Genomic DNA, 18,711 nt, shown 5'->3' with positions numbered 1-18,711 from the left:
GGCAGCTGGTGGACATTATGTTCCGATCCACTCGCTATTTTCCAAACGTCAGACCATCAATTCAAAACATGAGTGCTATCACACTGTCCCTGAGCACCAGTGGCGTGTGGTCAGGGTCTTCAGAGGATTCGCCTCACCCCCTAAAAGCCCTGCTCTGAATTGGTTGAGCTGAGTCAAAGCCCTAGATGTAGTGGGTGATTTGAAACGGGCTGTACATGCAAGAAACCCCTCAAACATCTCACAACTGAAAGAATTCTGCATTGAGGAGTGGGCCAAACTTTCCTCAGAGAAGTCAGAGACTGCAGTTATTTCAGCCAAAGGGGGTAACGCTAGCTATTGGGGTGTAGGGTGTCCTAATTTATTCCTCAGTTAGAATACACATTTTTATGGATATCTTGTTTCATGAGTAAATCAAGGAAAATCTTTGTTGTTTACCTGCAATTACATCACCTTTTTTTCCCAGAGATAAATAATTAAAAAAAAAAAAGATTTGACAGCGATATGTGAACATTTCTTAAGAAAGAACTGAATATTATGGGGTGTCCTTATTTTTTCACATGACTGTAGATTCAAGAAAGCACCGAGCATCTCCAAGGGACAGAAAGTGGTTGTGGAGACTGGGCTGCCGGTGCGGATGAGCAGACTGGTCGAACTAAGCTTACCTTCTGCTGCCATTTGGTTTCTAGATTTTTTTTTTTTTTTGGTACTCTAGTTTCAGGAAATTCCCACATAGTCCGATAAAGAAGTCTGACAAACATCAAGGCCCCCTTTTTTCAAGGGAAGGGGGACTTGTACGCTGCCTTTTGGTCATTTTGGCATTTTAAAGCTGACATTCAAAGTGGCAGCAGTGGGATTTGATCTCACATCCTCAACCAATCAGCCACATCTTCCTGCAGGCCACTGTGGTAAAAGCTTCAACCCTAATGCAGCTTGATAAAAGGTAATCAAATAAGAGATAAGATCTAAATGCCAGACAATATCAAAGTACGAAGTGTGGTCTACATCCTAATTCTTAAGAAACTGGAGCCATATAATCGATGACATGTGTTGACTCTTCACGGTGCTATTTACAAGTTTCTGTTTCTAGACTTACTTGAAATCAATCTTTATTATTGAATTTGACTGACTTTCGTATTACTGAACAGCAGAGTCTCAATTAACCTCTCCAACCCCCCCTGACCCAACTGTTTCTAGATTTAAAAAGTGTCTCAATTTGCCCAACAAACATATCATCACATATAGATTCGTAACATACAAGTCTAAAGAAAACACAACCATCGGCTTTCTCTTTTTCAGCTATTTGCAGATTTATTTCTGAATGACAATTTCTGTGAAAGTGGAATATTGTTTCTGATGTTCCATCAATAAATATAAAAATAAATTATTATTAAGTTTAAACTAAAGAATAACACTGAGAGAAGAGCAGGGGTGTGTCCTTCAAGGGAAGACCGTTTGGGAGAGGGAGAAAAGCGAGTCTCCACAAGAAGGAATAAATTAAATATGGTAAGAGAAGTATTATAGGGCCACGCAGGGGCCAGAACTTGCGCATACACACAACGGCATATGTAAGGCACTGATCTCCCCTTATAAAAATATTCGGATACAAAACCGCTTTCCCTCACCGCAGTCATCTTTCTTCAAAATGAACCAGTGCATGGGGTATAGCCCAAATGCTAAACCCGCGAGGTGGGTATGGGTTCTTTGCTAGCTGAGGCCCAGCCTTCCTCCTCCCCCCCAACTAGCTGCCCGACTTCCTCAATGGCTTACCTAGGGAACTGCAGGACCCCCGGCTAGCTCAAGGCCTAAGCAGGTTCATCCTTGTTGGCTATCAAGTACAACCACAGTGACAGTAGCCTTCCCCCGTCCTTAGCACACTATCTCCCTGGCAGATCTAGGCCCAGCCCACCCTAACAGATCACAGAACTAAAACCACAGCCCCATTTGGGCCACCAGAAATGTCTTTGTAGGAGAAGTTTCCAGATCCACTAGGACCGCTAAGGAATTTATATTTATTTTTTTTTTTTTTTTGGGGGGGGGGGGTGGAGGGTAATGATTTCCAGGCCCATTTGAGCTACCAGGAATCTTTGCCAGAATCTTTACTCCGGGCCAGAGCGAAAATCAAGATTCAGCTGTAAAAAAATGGAAGGAAAAAAAATGCTCCAAAATTCAGGCCCCCTTTTTATCAAGCCAAGGTTAGCGTTTTTGGGGGGTTTTTTTGCCGACCGCTGCAGTAAAAGTTCCAATTCTCAAAGAATTCCTACGAGTGTCGGAGCTTTTACCGCAGTGGTCGATGATAAAAAACCTAAAGTGACTTGATAAAGAGACCCTTAGTGTGTTTTGTAGGATTTTTTTTTTTTTTTTTTAAATCGGGAGCAATTTCTGATTTTGCTGTTTTGCACATGTTCTGTGCACCTCCCAACACTTACCCTTTAGAGCAGTGATTTTACGGAGGATTTTGCCACATTAAAACTCTTCCTTCATCAGGAGGAAGATTAGTGCAAGAAAATCAAAAGTAAATCAGCTGCGCTTAGGGACAGAACAACCTCTCACGTCAACCCTTGAATTCCTCTTGACTGATGTTGGCTTTGGTGAACCCCTCTGTCTAGGCCACTCGGGTCAGGATTCACTACGTCTCAAATCCCAAAATCTTTTGGGATTTTTCTCAAATCCCAAAATCTTCAGGGACTGAACGTTGTGTGTTTGGGGTGGAAGGAGTAATTAGGAAGGAAGCAAGGCCTTCGGCCCATTCTGACTCAGCCTGATGTGCAAATCCACCTGTACTGGAAAAACCGCAGAAACGATTCGTGAACCTGTCCATGGACGCCCTTCTGAGAAAGGCAAGGCCCTGGCAACACCCCGCACAGCTCTGGCATATCTCGCCACAGAGCTGAGTGAATATACAACAAATAAAGAAATAAATTGAAATAAATAACAATTTAGTCCATGAAAGGTATATAAAAACTGCTGTACAATCTATTTACACGGAAGAGCTGGGCCTCCTCTGAAGGCAGTGCTGGTGATGAGTCTCACACATTCTTGGCTCTTGGTTCTCCTCGGAGGCTCCTGGCCGACAGCCTGTCCAAACCTCCAAATATTCTTCATTTCAAGTATTTTTTGGGTAGTGAGATTCCTTCATGCTGATCCTCAGATGGCAAGCCCCATGGTGTGGGCTTGTTCTTTCAGACCTAGGATACTGAAAGCAATTCGTTTTTGGTGTCCCGGTAACCGGATGCCAATCTTCTTAATGTCCCTAGAAAACCAAACACACAAGAGAAGGGATTAGGCGTCTCCGAGTGCTTATCCTTACACCTTCCTCATTGGGGAGCCACTACAGGTGGCTTCTCTCTTTACGTCTTTCCCTCTGGCTCTCATCAGGGAGCAGGCATTAATAATTTTCCCAAATGCTGCTTCTTCCCAGCCTCCACATCTCCCAGTGCAGGGCATGTCTCCTTCCCTCCCACCCACACCTGTCCATTTCTCACATCTGATTTCTGATAGACGTGATGACTAGGAGACTGGCGTTGACAAATCTGATCAATTTCTTTGACTGGGTGACCAGAGAATTGGATAGAGGATGTGCGCTAGATGTGGGGTATTTAGATTTTAGCAAAGCCTTTGACAGTGTTCCACACAGACGTCTAATAAATAAATTGAGTGCCCTCGGGATGGGTCAGGAACTGGTTGAGTGGAAGGCGACAGAGGGTAGTGATCAGTGGAGATCGCTCTGAGGAAAGGGAGGTTACCAGTGGTGTGCCTCAAGGTTTTGTTCTTTTTAACATTTTCATAAACAATATTGCTGAAGGGTTGTCGGGTAAGATTTGTCTCTTTGCGGGTGATACAAATATCTGGAATAGAGTAGATGGTGTGAATAACATGAAGAAAGACCTGACGAAGCTTGAAGAATGGCACTCTAAGAATTGCCATACTGGGACAGATCGAAGGTCCATCAAGCCCCAGTTGCCACCAAGTCCCAATTACCTAGCTAGATCCCACAAAGTGTAATAGATTTTATGCTGCTTATCCTAGGAATAAGCGGTGGATTTCCCCAAGCCAGCTCAATAATGGCCTATGGACATCCCTTTTAGGAAATTATCCAAACCTTTTTAAAACCCCGCTAAGCTAACTGATTTCACCACATTCTCCGGCAGTCTCATTACACGTTGGGTGAAGAATTATTTTCTCCGGTTTGTTTTAAATCTATTACTTAGTAGCTTCATCGCATGTCCCCTAGTCCTAGTATTTTTGGAAAGAGTGAACAAGTGATTCACATCTACCCTTTCCATTCCACTCAGTATTTTATAGACCTCTCTCATGTCCCCTCTGAGCCATCTCTTCTCCAAGCTGAAGAGCCCTAGCTGCTTTAGCCTTTTCTCCCACAATCACCCTGTAGAGTGCCTAACTTGCACTTAATCCTTGCACATTTCAGTGACCACAGGTCCGCCAAAGTCCCAGGCACCAAGCAAAGGGAAATGTTGCCTTCTCCCTTCATTGCTGCATCCTTGGACGGGATGTTTGGTTTAAGAGGTGATTTACTTTTCCTGTTTTTTAAACTGTGGTTTAGTTAGGGCCAACGTCCTGAAAATCACACACTGTCACTGTGAAAATTTAGTTCCCAAGGACCAATCACCAGACAGGAGGAGTGGGAGATACTCACTCATTGCTCATCTGGATCACCTTATCAATGGAGCTGAACGGGGAGGTCATGAAGTGTTCGGCGTACTGCTGCATCTTAATGGACTCCAGCCATTCTGAAATGGTCCGGAAAGGCATCCCCTCCGACCCACTGGTACTGGGCAGACGGATAGATATCCTGCGAGGCAAAACAAGCCACAAGAAGATGAGGGCAAAGGGCTGGAGTCATTTCTTTAGTTGGGTTTGGCCAACGTCTTCTCAGTTGTAGCTCAAGGTAAGTTACATTCACGCATGTGTGGTATTTTCCTGTCTCCAGAGGCTTTGTAATCTTAAGCAGTGAGGGTGGGAGGATATGTGCAAAATCTTTTCTCCAACCCGATTAGAGCCAGTGAATTTTAGATCCAAATTATCGGCAAGTTTGATTACATAGAACAGAGCTCCCTAGAAATATAGAAATGAAGGCAGATGAAGACCGCATGGCCTTTCCAGTCTGCCTAACCATGGCATCTACTATCACCTCCTTTTCCTTAGAGATCCAACGTACTTGACCCATTAGTGCCACAGTCCCAGAGCAGTCAGAGATGAGAATTAGAGAATGACACAGGGACAAATTTTTCCCATCCCATCCCCGCAAGTTTTATCACTGTTCCTGGTCCAATTCCTGTGAGCTCTGCCTTAACAGCACAAACCTTGAACACTTATGATTTTCAAGTGTTTGAGGCTTGTGCAGATGAGGACGGAGCTTGTAGGAATGGGGAAGGGACAGGAAAAGAACTTACGGGGATGGAACGGGAAAATGAGTTCCTGTGGGGGAAGGGGAAAAATTTGTCCCCGTGTCATTCTCTAGTGAGAATAACCCATCTTACAGCGCAGACAGGATACACTAACCCCACCACTCCCGCTACTGCAATACAAGATGGCTACTCCATATAGGCAGAGTGGTCGTGTTTGCTGGCGTTTTAATATATGGGGATTATCCTTGATAAAGCTAGTTCATAGCGAAACATGTCGGTATGACAATCCCTGGGCCAGAGACCACATGACAAAAGCTAAGTATAGCTTTTTTAAAAATATTGAAATAAATATATATAAAAACTATAAAAACAAAAGTCTAAAAGCAAAAAGTGATTGAATTAAGTTAAGATAGGACCCGATGAAGACTTTGACACGTAAAGCTTGGGGCAATGAGATGGTATTGAGCCCCAAGTGGTGCCGCTGAGGATCCTGAAGAGCAGTGATTAAAATATTTATGCATGAGGGCATATCAGGGTGGTTGAATATACGGTACTCCAATCAAGGGCCTCTCTGACTTAGGAGAGCTTCAATCTACACCTTAAGATCCAAAAAGACAAAACAGGCCCCCTAAGCTTCAGCAAGAGAAATTGCTATAACTTATTAACTAGAGCAGTGTTATTCTAATCCTCAAGGGCCACAATGAGTTGGGCTTCCTGGACACCCTAATGAACGTGTGTGAAATAGCTTTGGATATGAAACATGTTCATTCCAGTATCCAGAAATCTGAGTTGAATCCCTTTTTCCACCCTTCCTCCCTTCCCCTCAAAGACTCGGATCAAAACAAGCATTCAGCAAAACCAAACAAGCTTGCTGGCTCTCCCCACTTCTTCTGCAGTGCCAAAACCTCACTGCTTAAGCGCGGATCCCACTTCCGATCCTGCAGCGAACACTGAGACCTCAATGAGAAGTGGAGTACAGACATGCTCTTCAAAGAGACAGCCGACTCCCACCCCCAAGATGAACACTTCACAGTGGTCCGTTGGTAGAAATGAAATAGCTCAAATTACAGAACCATTGTACGTAAGTTTCAGTTCTTCATATAAACCTCATCACAAACATCCATGAGTTTCAGTGACGTCCCCCATCATCAGGCTTGCACACACGTTGGATTACCATATGGCTCCATGAAAAGGGGGACGGATTGAGACATCCGGGTTTTACTTCTACTAAAAGCAATGGAAGTAAAACCTTGATGTCTCAATCCGTCCTCTGTTTTCAAGTTGGTAGAGATTTGGAATGGACTTCCCGGTTCTATTAGAACGATCGACCAATTGCAATTGTTTCGGAAAACCTTAAAAACCCTGCTATTCTCACAATACCGAAATGGTTTACCTGCAGAATCTACTAATTGCTAACATTGCAAGATCTACGTTTAGAAGAGACTAAATTCATCTCTACTATTCCTTACGTCTCCTTATTTTATGCATATTCTGGTCTCCTGACTACTTGTAAACTGAGTCGAGCTCCCATGAGAGATGACCCGGTATATAAACCAAAGATTAGATTAAACATATGTTAACCCTACACACACGCTCATGAGTCTCACTCATTCCTCCCCTCACTAAGCTCAAATGTAGCCATGAAATTTCATAGTTTTTGGAAACAGAAACTAAGCAAACAGTGCCAAGACCTCTTTAAAGCAAAAAAATATATTTGTTATCAGTATGGGATTCCTATATTCAATCTCTTCCTCCCAGATCCCTCATTTCCCTCTAGACATGTACCCTGAGGTTGTGGGTTCAAATCCCACACTGCTCCTTATGACCCTGGGCAAGTCACTCAATCCCCCCATTGCCCCAGGTCCATTCGATAGAGGGTGAGCCCCCCAGGTAAGACAGGGAAAAATGCTTGAGGACCTGAATGTAAACCACTTAGGCTATGGGTGGAAATAAATCAATGTTTTGATTCACATCGTTTAGACCCATCTGTTAATTTTTATAAGGGGTACAAGAACATAAGCCTGTCATAGTCTGTCTTTTATATTGTCTGCCGATAGGTTACCGATTATATTCTGTGCACAATGTGTGGTATTTCTCATTTGTTTGGGGGGGGGGGGGTGTTTTAACATTCAAGCTGATTTGAAACAATTATAGATGCTATAAACAATACACGTTAAAAAATTGTGTATTCCAATTTAATAAAAAGATTTAAATAATAATACAAACTAAATATTTTGTTACAGCCCCCACCGTAATCCCCCTCCCCCACAGCAATTCCTACATTCATTGTGGATAAAAGGGAACGAGACTGGGACTGGGATGTGTACAGTACCACACTCAAAGCGGTTTACATACAGGTACTTCGAGCATTTTCCCTGTCTGTCCTGGGGGGCTCACAAGGCCCTCTCGAGGGAGGTGATGGGATTCAAAAAAGTGTGGGATGAGATGAGTACAGAGGAGATGGTTTGGATAGGCTGGAGTGAGTTTCAATGGCAAATCCAGTAGTTGGAACCTAAGGACAGCACCGGGTCTAGGGCCCAGAAATAACAAAGAAAAAAGACATTTTCATGAAATTGTAATGCATGGGATTACAGGGCAGACTGGATGGACCGTTAAGGTCTTTATCTGATATAAAAGATGAGCCTTCACAGTGTTAAAGCTACAGCCTAAGGTTTGTGGGTTCAAATTCCAATGCTGCTCCTTGTGACCTTGGGCAAGTCACTTAATCCCCCATTGCCCCAGGTATGTTAGTTCGAGTGTGAGCCCTCTGGGACAGACAGGAAAAAATGCTTGTGTGCCTGAATGTACACCACATAGACTATAAATAGTGTATCAATTGCAATCTATCTAATATACCCAGGGTAGTGGAGGATTAAGTGACTTGCCCAGGGTCAGAGGGAGCAGTGTGGGGTTTGAACCCACAACCTCAGGGTGTAGCTCTAACCACCACTCCCCTCCAGTGCTGATCGACTTTTATTTGGCTTAGATTGGTTGTACTGACGTCCACATCTACATCAAAGCATTTTACTCGTTAAAAAAAACCAAGCGAAGGAACAGAGAGAACAGGACAAGGGTTACAAAGGATAAATTGCTCCTTCAGAGCCTGGAGTTTGTAAACTATGTCCTCATTTATTTATCTGTAAGTTTAATTGCACGTTTGATAGTGATTTTTATATGTGTACTTTGTGTATCATTGTAACACTGTAATTGTGACTTTTTGGCTTGCTGTAACTTGCGCCTTGAGCTTTTTGGCGAGACGTGCCCTTCTCAAATAAAGTAATTAAATTGCCTTAGAAGGCAAAACCCTGTTTGGCTGGACCAGAGAATCCACACATTGCATCGGGGCCAACCGCGGCTACTTACCTCGGGTCGAAATCCGCCAGAGTCTTCAGAGAGTCCGGCGCCCGGATAAGCTTGTCAAGAATGCTAACAATGTCGGTGAACTTGGGCCGCCGACTGCGTTCCTGCTGCCAACACTGCATCATGAGCTGGTAAACGGTGGACGGGCAGTCCATGGGGGCGGGAAGGCGAAACCCTTCATTAATCGCTTTCATCACCTGGCAGGGGGAAAGAAAGAGTCAGCTTCGTGCAGACAAAACTGCCAGAACCCAGCACAGGGCCAGACACGATCTGAACAGTCCACAATGAAGAAAGAGAGGCTCTTGGTGGCTCCTACAGGCCGGAAAGTAGGAAAGAAACAGCGAAGGAGACTCTGGTGCCCAATCAGTTTTATTGATAATAAGACTCGACACAATCGTGTTTCGGCCCAAAAGGACCTGCCTCAGGAGTCTGAAAATCGGATTGAGATTAAAAATCAATGTACTGAAATATTGGAAATGGCTCTACTTTGGAGAAAGTTTGTGTACAAGGATTGCGGCCAAGCTTTGGTTAGGACCGCAGTATCGGCTTTCAGAGCCATTTCCAATATTTCAATATATTGATTTTTAATCTTTAGAAGAATCGTGTAAATACCCTCAATCAGATTTTCAGACTCCTGAGGCAGGCCCTTTTAGGTCGAAACACGATCATATCGAGTCTTATTATCAATAAAAGTGATTGAGCACCAGATTCTCCTTCGCTGTTTCTTTCCTACTTTCCGAGCTTTTGGGAAGTTGGCATCTCCTTTTTCCTGGGGCTCCTTCAGCCTTCCTGCACCTGATGGAGAAGCAGACACATGCCCTGGCAGTGCTTTTCAATATGGATTGGACTTCTGGATGCGCTAAGCTTGGAACTCAGCACTGAATGTGATGTTTTAATTGGGACGGGGGCTGGAGCAGTGCTCTTACTCAAACTGGGTGTGAAATGTGCACCATTTTATTCTCAAATACACCAGAGAGAAATGTTTTGAACCTCAAATGCTATGCACAAAAGGTTCATGGAAGCTGCCCTGCACAGGATGGATGGCTAGGCATTCCCAGGCATGCACAAGCACGCTCATTTGTGGGGAGTCAGCTGGAATGTAATGGCATTGAGGGACAGTAGAGTTTGTATGTTTACAATCAAAAAAGACAAATTTGATTTACTGGGGTCAGAATGCCTTGCAATTAGTGATCGCCATGTTTCCTGCCAGTGCATTCCTTGCAGATGCTGCCTGGCTGGGCTTCACAGACCCAATGCTAGGCTTGGCTGCTGAAAGAGGCAGCCAGTTACGTTTGTACTATCTTACAGAAAAATCTCTTCCCCCCCCCCAACTGGAATTGAAGAAGGAGTCCTTCCACTGACTCTGAGACAGTAGACCAAGCAGCAGTATAGAGTGACTGGTATTTTCAGCATTCCCACCGGGATAAAGCGGTGGAATGTGAGGTGTTTAGTAACCGAACCGTGCTTCACGCCCGTTCTTTTACACATCTGGCCCTTCAAGTGCAGAACAGCTGCGCTTGGAGATGCAGCACCAGCAAAAGATTTGCTCCCGAACAGATTTTCCTATTCCTAGTGTCCGACAGTCCCACTGTGTAGCTGTTGTGTCACTAGTCTAAGGCTGTTCACTATCACCTTCCATCTCTTGGCTGGTTCAGTATCTCACTGATAGATGTTCAGGGAGGAGAATGGAGCCTGTTACAACCCTTTTTTTTTTTTTTTAATTAGGTGCTTTCCACAGAGGGCAAGTGCTACGAGACCAATTATCAAATAACGGATTTGGTTCATTTCCAATCTTAGGAGGCCAATGTTCCCTATTAAAGTGATAAATAGAAATTAAAAAAAAAAAAAGATAGCTTTCTTATCAGACTAACATAACATTTTTGAGTAGCTTTTGGGTCAGAAATTAGCAAAATATGATAAACATCAGAATGCAGACATGAAAGATAAAAGCTGCAGTATCGCCCTCTCTGGACAGCTGATGCTCCCTAGAGGTGACAGGTTCAATTCCTCCCCCTCTTGCATTTGCTCCCCCGAGGCCCTGCGGTGATGCTCACCTCATGGTTGGACAGCTCCCAGTAGGGTCGCTCCCCATATGACATGACCTCCCACATCACAATCCCATAGCTCCATACATCGCTGGCTGATGTGAACTTGCGGTAAGAGATGGCTTCGGGAGCTGTCCATCGGATGGGGATTTTCCCGCCCTGTGAAGAGAACATAGTGTCTTTAGACCTTCTTCCATGGATGGAGATATATTCATGGTCTACTATGTACTAGAGAATGAGAACTCGTCCCGTCGAGTTCTTTTCCTGCCCCTGCCCCATTCCTGCAAGCTCCGCCCTCATCTGCACAAGCCTCAAACGCTTTAAAATCATAAGTGTTCGAGGCTTGTGCGGTTAAGGCAGAGCTTACAGGAATGGGGGAGGGACAGTGACAAATAAACTTACGGAGATGGGATGGGAAAATTGAGTTCCTGTGTCATTCTCTACACTGCACCACGCTAGAAATCAAGATGTAGTAAAAGTCAGCCAAGTAAAGGACAATCAAGCCATTATGACATCACTGATGAGGTTGGCTCTTATTGGTGGAATGAGGCATTATGACGTCACAATACCAGCTCTGGTTATTAGAAGCTGAGAATTTTCACACTATTTATTTATTCAGTTTTCTATACTGTTCTCCAAATAGAGAATGACATGGGGACAAATTATTCACAGTCCCCGTGGGAACTCATTTTCCAGTCCCTGCCCCATTCCTGCAACCTCCGTCCTCATCTGCACAAGCCTCAAACGCTTTAAAATCATAAGTGTTCGTGGCTTGTGCAGTTAAAGCAGAGCTTACAGGAATGGGGGAGGGACAGTGACAAAAAAAACTCACGGGGATGGGACGGGGAATAATTTGTTGCCGTGTCATTCTCTAATATGTACTGCTAACCCTGTAGTGGTTCCAGTGGGATTAGAATCCCATCATGTAAAGGTTCTGCAGTGTGATCATGACCTCAACACGGTCTGTCAGAGGATGCTGTAAGCAAGGAAACTGACCCCTTACTATCTTCAAGTTCAGACACGCACATGCCACCTAAGTTTCAGATCTTTGTTCTAGGTCCCTCCGCCCTGTTCAACCAACTCACTGCTCTAATTAAATGCCTGGAAGTTCTGGGTATTCAACGGGTAGATCTCATGGCCTAGACTTTCATGCCTGCAGCAACATTGCAAAGCCTAGGGCTTAAGAGGAAATGACTGAGGTATCCTGGAGCTCAGAAACCAGGTGCACTGCCATGTGGACGTCTCCAGTTCAGCTCTGAGCTGGATCTTTGCCTCTCCAGACAAGCGGCCTTTAGGGTCCCTTAGGATGACGGGTTTGTGGTCTTTGTGCTGACAGCACCAGAAAGAGAAAAAAGGAGGAAGAGGAAGCTGCCAGATTGAATACCGTGTTTCCCTGAAAATATTCATTTGGGGCCCAGGTCTTATTTTCGGGTAGGGCTATTTTTTTCATGTACACGATCATCTCTCCCTTTCTCTCCTTCACCCCAATTCTTCCTCTTTGCTTTCCCCCACATGTGCAACATCTTTCCTCCCCTCTCACCCATCCCCCTGTGCAGAACCCTTGAGCACCTGCCGCCACTCCCGCCACGCAGCCGAATCCCCGCTGACCCTCCATTCTTCCCTCCCAACCGATCCCCGCCGACCGCGACCATAAATACCCCCCCTCAATATCATGGGCAGATGCATGGCACTCACACTGGTGGTGTAGGTCGCCTCTGGATCATCCTCCAAAACCCGCGACAGGCCGAAATCGGACACTTTGCACACCAGCTGACTGTTCACCAGGATGTTGCGTGCAGCCAGGTCCCGGTGTACGTAATTCATGTCTGAAAGGTATTTCATGCCAGCAGAGATACAACGCAGCATGCTCACCAGCTGGATGACGCCAAATTCACCATCGTGATCCTGCCGAAAAAGAGAAGACAGGGTTAGACCCAGCATGGTGGGGGGGGGAGGTCCACTTAGCAGCAACCGACAGCTCCTGCCAAGGAACAAAAGAGGCGCAGAAACAAATTTGCAAGAAGACAAAAAAAGGGAAAATGTGTTACAACAGCAAAGAGAAGCGAAAATGGTCTATTTTAAACTTTAACTCCTTTAAGAGTGTGACTTTCTTTGCTAATGCAAGTGAGATGTACATCTGTCTAGCTACAGGGAAATAAAAACTTTATGCCAGCTCTCTGAATGCACCTCAATCTGTACTTGCACAGTACTGAGACTCCCCCTCCTCACAGCTTGGTCAATGCACCTCAATCTTTACCTTTTCCAATGCTGAGGCTCCTCCCACACAGCTCTGTCAATGCACCTTATTCCTACCTCACAGCATCTTGTTATTTCATTGCAAAAGCCAGAGCACCTCACACCTACCACGCAATGAGTTATTTAAATTCCCCTGTCGTGGATCCCAGTTTGAACACAGATGTCTAGGGTCGAAAGCTTTCCACAAGACGGACCCTACTAACCACCCCTGAGTACCTGCTCCATGCGATTATAGTGTGAGAAGGCTCTATACACACCCTTAAGAACTTGTCCAGAGCACCGTTCTCCATGTATTCGGTAATTATCATCATTGGTTTATCTAGAAAACAAGTGGAAAAGGAGGGAAGATGAAAGGAGAATCAGGCTCCAGAAAAATGAAGGCAACTGCAGAGTCCGATGGGGCCACAAGCAATGGGGTCACTTCACAAGCTCCTGGAACCCTGTACAGGAGTGAACAGGATCTTTCATCTCTCCTAATGTTGTGGTCCTACAGGAGCATCTGTATCCCTCTCTCCTTCAAACAAGCTGGACAGCACTGGAATGGGAATAGATGCATGAACAGCCCCCCGCCAAGAAGACCTGGGATCCTGAGTCTAAGCATATGACAATAATGTCAGGGATGGAGTAAAGTCTTTGACATATGGGTAAATGAGATGATCAATAGGGGCTTTATCTGCTTTTGGTCCAAAGTTTTTACATTGGTTATATTTGGAAAGATGTTTAGGGAAGGGCTGTTTTTTCATTAGGATCAAAGTTGGAGCACAGAACACCTCCCACATTTAAGCAACAACTGGGGAAGGGGTCAGGGTTCACCATATAACAAATGTGAGAAATGTCTAAAAGACAAGGATGGGTTCTTACTGCAAGCCAGAGGGGTGGGGGAAGAGATGGCTCTCCTAGTAGGCCAGATGTTATGGTGGGATGAGGGGAAAAGGCAGGTTCTCCCAGTAGGCCAGATGGTCGGAGAAGAAGGGAGGGTTCTTCTAGTAGGCTAAATGATTTGGGGGGGAGAAGGAAGGGAAGGTTCTCCAAAATGACTGGAGGAGCAGGAAAGGGAGGGTTCTCTCAGTAGGCTAGGTGGTTGGGGTGGGGGATGAGGGTTCTCCCACTAGGCCAAATAATTTGGAGGGTGAAGGAAGGGAACGTTCTCCCAGTAGGCCAGATAATTGGAGAAGGGGGAAAGGGAGGGTTCTCCTAGTAGACTAGATGGTTGGGATGGGGGATCTCCCAGTAGGCCAGATGATTGGAGAAGGGGGGAGGGCGGGTTCTCCCAGTAGGCCAGATGATTGGAGAAAGGGTTCTCTTAGTAGGTTAGACGGTTGGGGTGGGGGATGAGGGTTCTCCTAGTAGGCCAAATGATTTTTGGGGGACGGAATGGAAGGTTCTCCCAGTAGGCCAGATGATAGGAGAAGGGGGGAAGGGAGGGTTCTCTCAATAGGTTAGACAGTTGGGGTGGAGGATGAGGTTCTCCCAGTAGGCCAAATGATTTCAGGGGGACGGAATGGAAAGTTCTCACAGTCGGCCAGATGATTGGAGAAGGGGGGAAGGGAGGGTTCTCCCAGTAGAATAGATGGTTGGGGTGGGGGATAAGGGTTCTCCCAGTAGGCTAAGTGTTCTTACATTTGGAGATGACACCCTCCAGCCGGATAATATTGTGATGGCAGAACTGTCCCATGATACTGGCCTCGCTCAGAAAGTCAATGCGCTGCTTCTCCGTGAATCCCACCTTCAGCGTTTTGATGGCTACAGGCACTTCCTTCTTGCCGGAGAGCTTGAGGACTCCTTTGTATACCTCTCCAAATTCACCTGCCAGGGAGAGAGAGGAATGATGAAGGTGAGTAGTACAAATCCCAAGTCTCTCTGCCGATGCAGGATTTTACATGGACCATTAGTGAGTCTTTTTGTGGGCTGGGTAGGGGCTGGGGCATTTGATGATCTGAGGTGAAGTACTGCAGTTATTTCAGATCACAGCATGGAAGCAGATAGTGATCTGAAGTAACTGGTACTTCACTTCAGATCACCAAATGAAGCCCCAGCCCCAACCCAGACACAAGAAAACTCAATAAAAAAAGACTCAATAATGATCCATGTAGGCCTCTCCCTGCCTCTCAACCCCACAAATAACACCTAGGACCGTGGTAGGTCCCTCTCTCCAACACCTCTAAGTTAGGAGGCAAAAGCTAAGCCCCCTTGCTCCTGTCTCTATGCTGCCAATTTGACCCTGCCTGGAAACTCCTGCATGGGGTCAGGCATTGCCATTTTTCAACATGTGCAGAGGAAGGTGCAAGAAGACATCTTCTTCACAACTTAACAGAAGTGTTAGGGGAGGTCAGGTCGAGGGCCCAAGGGCCATCAGAGTCATTTGTCTGGTTGGGAAACCTGGGGGAATGGGTCTAATAAAAGAGTTGGGAGTCTGGCTTGCATTTTATCTCCTTTTCCGTCAGCGTATGAGCAAATTTACGCTCTCGGTTATCTGACAAATGAGACTGGCCCATTGTCAGATAGTGGGAAAATTGGATAACACGAAACACACTGAAATTGCATAGAAAATATGCATTTCCAGTGCTGCAGTGAAAGCGGGGTCGGCATAGCAAAGCGAAACAGATAGGTGCTGCCCTTCCACTGATTCGGACCCCAGGAAAGTGAGACAAAAGCTACAATGTCATCAGCAGGAGGTCTGTCAGATATGCCGGATGGTCGGATCATCAAGACTCCTGTGAAATTACTCACAATACAGAAAATGGCTGCATCTCACTGCTCTGATGTGTACTATATTTCATTTCTATGAATCTTGTGTTAGGATACCATACTTGGTTCAAACTGCATCGGCCACAGAGTGTATTAGTAACGGTCCAATCAATTCATGAACACACAACATGACTCCCTGCCCCCTGTGGCATAGTGAGGGGGGGTGCAGACCGCCCCGGGCGCCATCTTGGCAAGGGTTCCGGCACTTCCCTCCTCTCCATCCACCCACTTACCTCTTCAAATGATCACCCGCAGCATCTCTTACCTGCTGCTTGGGCTAGCCTCAGCTTTGCCTCTGACATCACTTCCAGGTCCAGCAACCATGAAGTGATGTCAGAGGGAGTTGAGGCTGGTGCAAGCGGCGAGTTAGAGATGCTGCTCCCTGCCGCCAATCATCTGGGGGAGGCACACAGCGGGGAAGGAATATGGGGAGGGCGGCCTTGATGGGGAACAATGCGGGGGACTGCATGGCACGGTGATGCTGGGTGCCATCGCCCCGGGTGCCCCTTTCCTTCGCCACACCACTGCCTGCCACCTTCAGCCTCGAGGACAGTAAAAGGTGTCGTGGCCTCACCTGCCCCAATGACTTTCTGCTGAGAGAGGCAGGATGGCGGGATCTCAGTCGTGAATTTCAGCACGGCCTGGTTGGGGTCTTCATAAGTGTGGGGGTCTACGTAGGTCTTCAATGGCTTCAGTTGTTCTGCGAAGGAAAAGGGTGGGTGGTTATTAGAAAATAGTAAGGGGGAGGGGCATGAATCAGCCAATCACATTCCTCCATTCTGTTGCACTTCCTGTTCACCTTCTTCCCTACCTATAAAATCTCTGTACGGTCCCAGCATGGGCCGTGACACAGCCATAGATGGGGGGGGGATTCCTTGCAGAACAACAAAAGGGCAAAAGGGGTCGAGAATGTCTGTCTGTCTGGGGCAAAATAACTCTCTGAAAATTTAACAGAATAGGATTAACTTGGCAAGAGGGAAAATGCAGTAGGAAGACACAGGGTTCAAAAAAGAGCCATCCCAAGACTGTAGCAGGGAAGTTGTGAATATTCAACCTACCAGACTTGGAGAAATAAACGTCTTCGGAAGTCTGCCGAGCTCGAGAACCTCGTTTCCTGTGGAGAAGAACAGAGGAAACTTTTCAAACATGGCTGAAAGAGGAACCCAAGCAACACAGGCCCCATCCAGCCCAGCTCAGGTACTTACAGAGGCTATAATCAAGTTCTCACCCTTTAGTAAATCAGACTGTATGGGTCACCATAAATGTAACCATTTGGGTCTATACTCAAAAAATAAATAGGTGGTCAGTGGTCGCACCAACCACAAATGCTTTTATAAAAAAATCCTGGGGGCCGAATAGATTACTGTAGATATACAAATTGTTACATGCTCCAAATTATCATCTACAAAGGGGAAGGGGTGAATTTGAAGCATTCCAGGGGCAGCCCCACTTATGAGAGGATGCTAAAAAGTTCTCAGTCCAATGAACTTCCTAAATTCTGAGTGTTATTTTGCCACTGTAGCTGAAAAGAGTATTATTTGATTTTGCAAAGTGCCAATTTACAGAATCGCAACACCATGTTTTGACATTGTTTCAGATCACTGATTTGAACAACGTCAACAAAAGTGTGGAATTCCGAGCCATCATTAAGTTCCTATTCCTGCAGAAGAAAACTGCAAAGGAGATCCATGAATTTGTGATGCAAACATGGAGTTACAAATGCCCATCATACTCCACAGTGAAGAAGTGGTGTGCAAACTTTCAGTGTGGAGATTTTGTGACCGAAGATGCAGCAAGGTCTGGAAGGCCTCAAATGGTGTCAACTCCTGAAATTGTTGACCATGTCCATGACCTGATTTTGGCAGATCGGTGAATATCGGCTAAAACAATTGCTGAGACACTACAGATAACCAGGAAAAGAGCAGCTGGGTATACAGAAGCTATCAGCTAAGTGGGTGCCCAAATGTTTGAATGCTGACGAGAAACGACATCGAGTGGACACTTCCAAGTTGATTTTGCAGCATTTTCAGCAAGCTGGTGCCAACCTTTTGGAATGACTAGTTACTGTTGATGAAACATGGTGCGCCCTCACCTGGAGTACTGCATCCAGCACTGGTTGCCATACATGAAGAAGGACACGGTACTACTCAAAAGGGTCCAGAGAAGAGCGACTAAAATGGTTAAGGGGCTGGAGGAGTTGCCGTACAGTGAGAGATTAGAGAAACTGGGCCTTTTCTCCCTTGAAAAGAGGAGACTGAGAGGGGACATGATCGAAACATTCAAGATAATGAAGGGAATAGACTTAGTAGATAAAGACAGGTTGTTCACCCTCTCCAAGGTAGGGAGAACGAGAGGGCACTCTCTAAAGTTGAAAGGGGATAGATTCCATACAAACGTAAGGAAGCTCTTCTTCACCCAGAGAGTGGTGGAGAGCTGGAACGCTCTTCCGTAGTCTGTTGTAGGGGAAAACACCTTCCAGGGTTTCAAGACTAAGCTGGACAAGTACCTGCTAAACTGGGACATACGCAGGTGAGACTGGACTCATTTAAAGCACTGGTCTTTGACCTGGAGGCCGCCACGTGAGCGGACTGCCGGGCAGGATGGCAATTCTTATGTTCTTACATCACTATGATCCTGAAACAAAACAATAGTCCATGCAAATCAAGACCCAAAAGTCAACAGGAAAGGCCATGGCCACAGTATTTTAGGATCAGGAAGGTGTTGTAATGACCGACTATCTTAAGGAGTTCTCTTTTTGCATGACAATACACCTGCTCACAAGACTTGCAAATCGATGGATGTTTTGACACAGTTGGGGTTTCAGTGTATAGACCCATCCATCCTACTCACCAGATCTTGCTCCATCTGACTATTTTCTGTTTCCAAACATAAGAACATAAGAAACGCCTTCACCGGATCAGACCGAGGTCCATCTA

The 18,711-nt window shown here is 45.7% G+C and overlaps 1 protein-coding gene across 1 annotated transcript in view; it reads right to left on the bottom strand.

Moving 5' to 3' along the window:
• Positions 1–2,012: 2,012 nt before the first annotated feature.
• The window catches only part of EPHA2 (EPH receptor A2), a 59,390-nt gene continuing 42,691 nt past the window's right edge, over positions 2,013–18,711 (bottom strand). Inside the window, exons 9-17 of the mRNA XM_033922099.1 lie at positions 16,834–16,889; positions 16,350–16,475; positions 14,648–14,833; positions 13,285–13,346; positions 12,467–12,676; positions 10,781–10,930; positions 8,730–8,923; positions 4,655–4,810; positions 2,013–3,250 (exon numbers count right to left, since the gene is read on the bottom strand). Coding sequence (XP_033777990.1) covers positions 3,145–3,250; positions 4,655–4,810; positions 8,730–8,923; positions 10,781–10,930; positions 12,467–12,676; positions 13,285–13,346; positions 14,648–14,833; positions 16,350–16,475; positions 16,834–16,889 — 1,246 coding nt within the window. The 3' untranslated portion in view covers positions 2,013–3,144. The remainder of the gene's footprint in view (positions 3,251–4,654; positions 4,811–8,729; positions 8,924–10,780; positions 10,931–12,466; positions 12,677–13,284; positions 13,347–14,647; positions 14,834–16,349; positions 16,476–16,833; positions 16,890–18,711) is intronic.

The sequence above is a fragment of the Geotrypetes seraphini genome, chromosome 15 (assembly GCF_902459505.1).
Source record: "Geotrypetes seraphini chromosome 15, aGeoSer1.1, whole genome shotgun sequence".
NCBI lineage: Eukaryota > Metazoa > Chordata > Amphibia > Gymnophiona > Dermophiidae > Geotrypetes > Geotrypetes seraphini.
The sequence above is the reverse complement of the archived record's forward strand: the minus strand, read 5'-3'. Positions and strand labels throughout refer to the sequence as shown.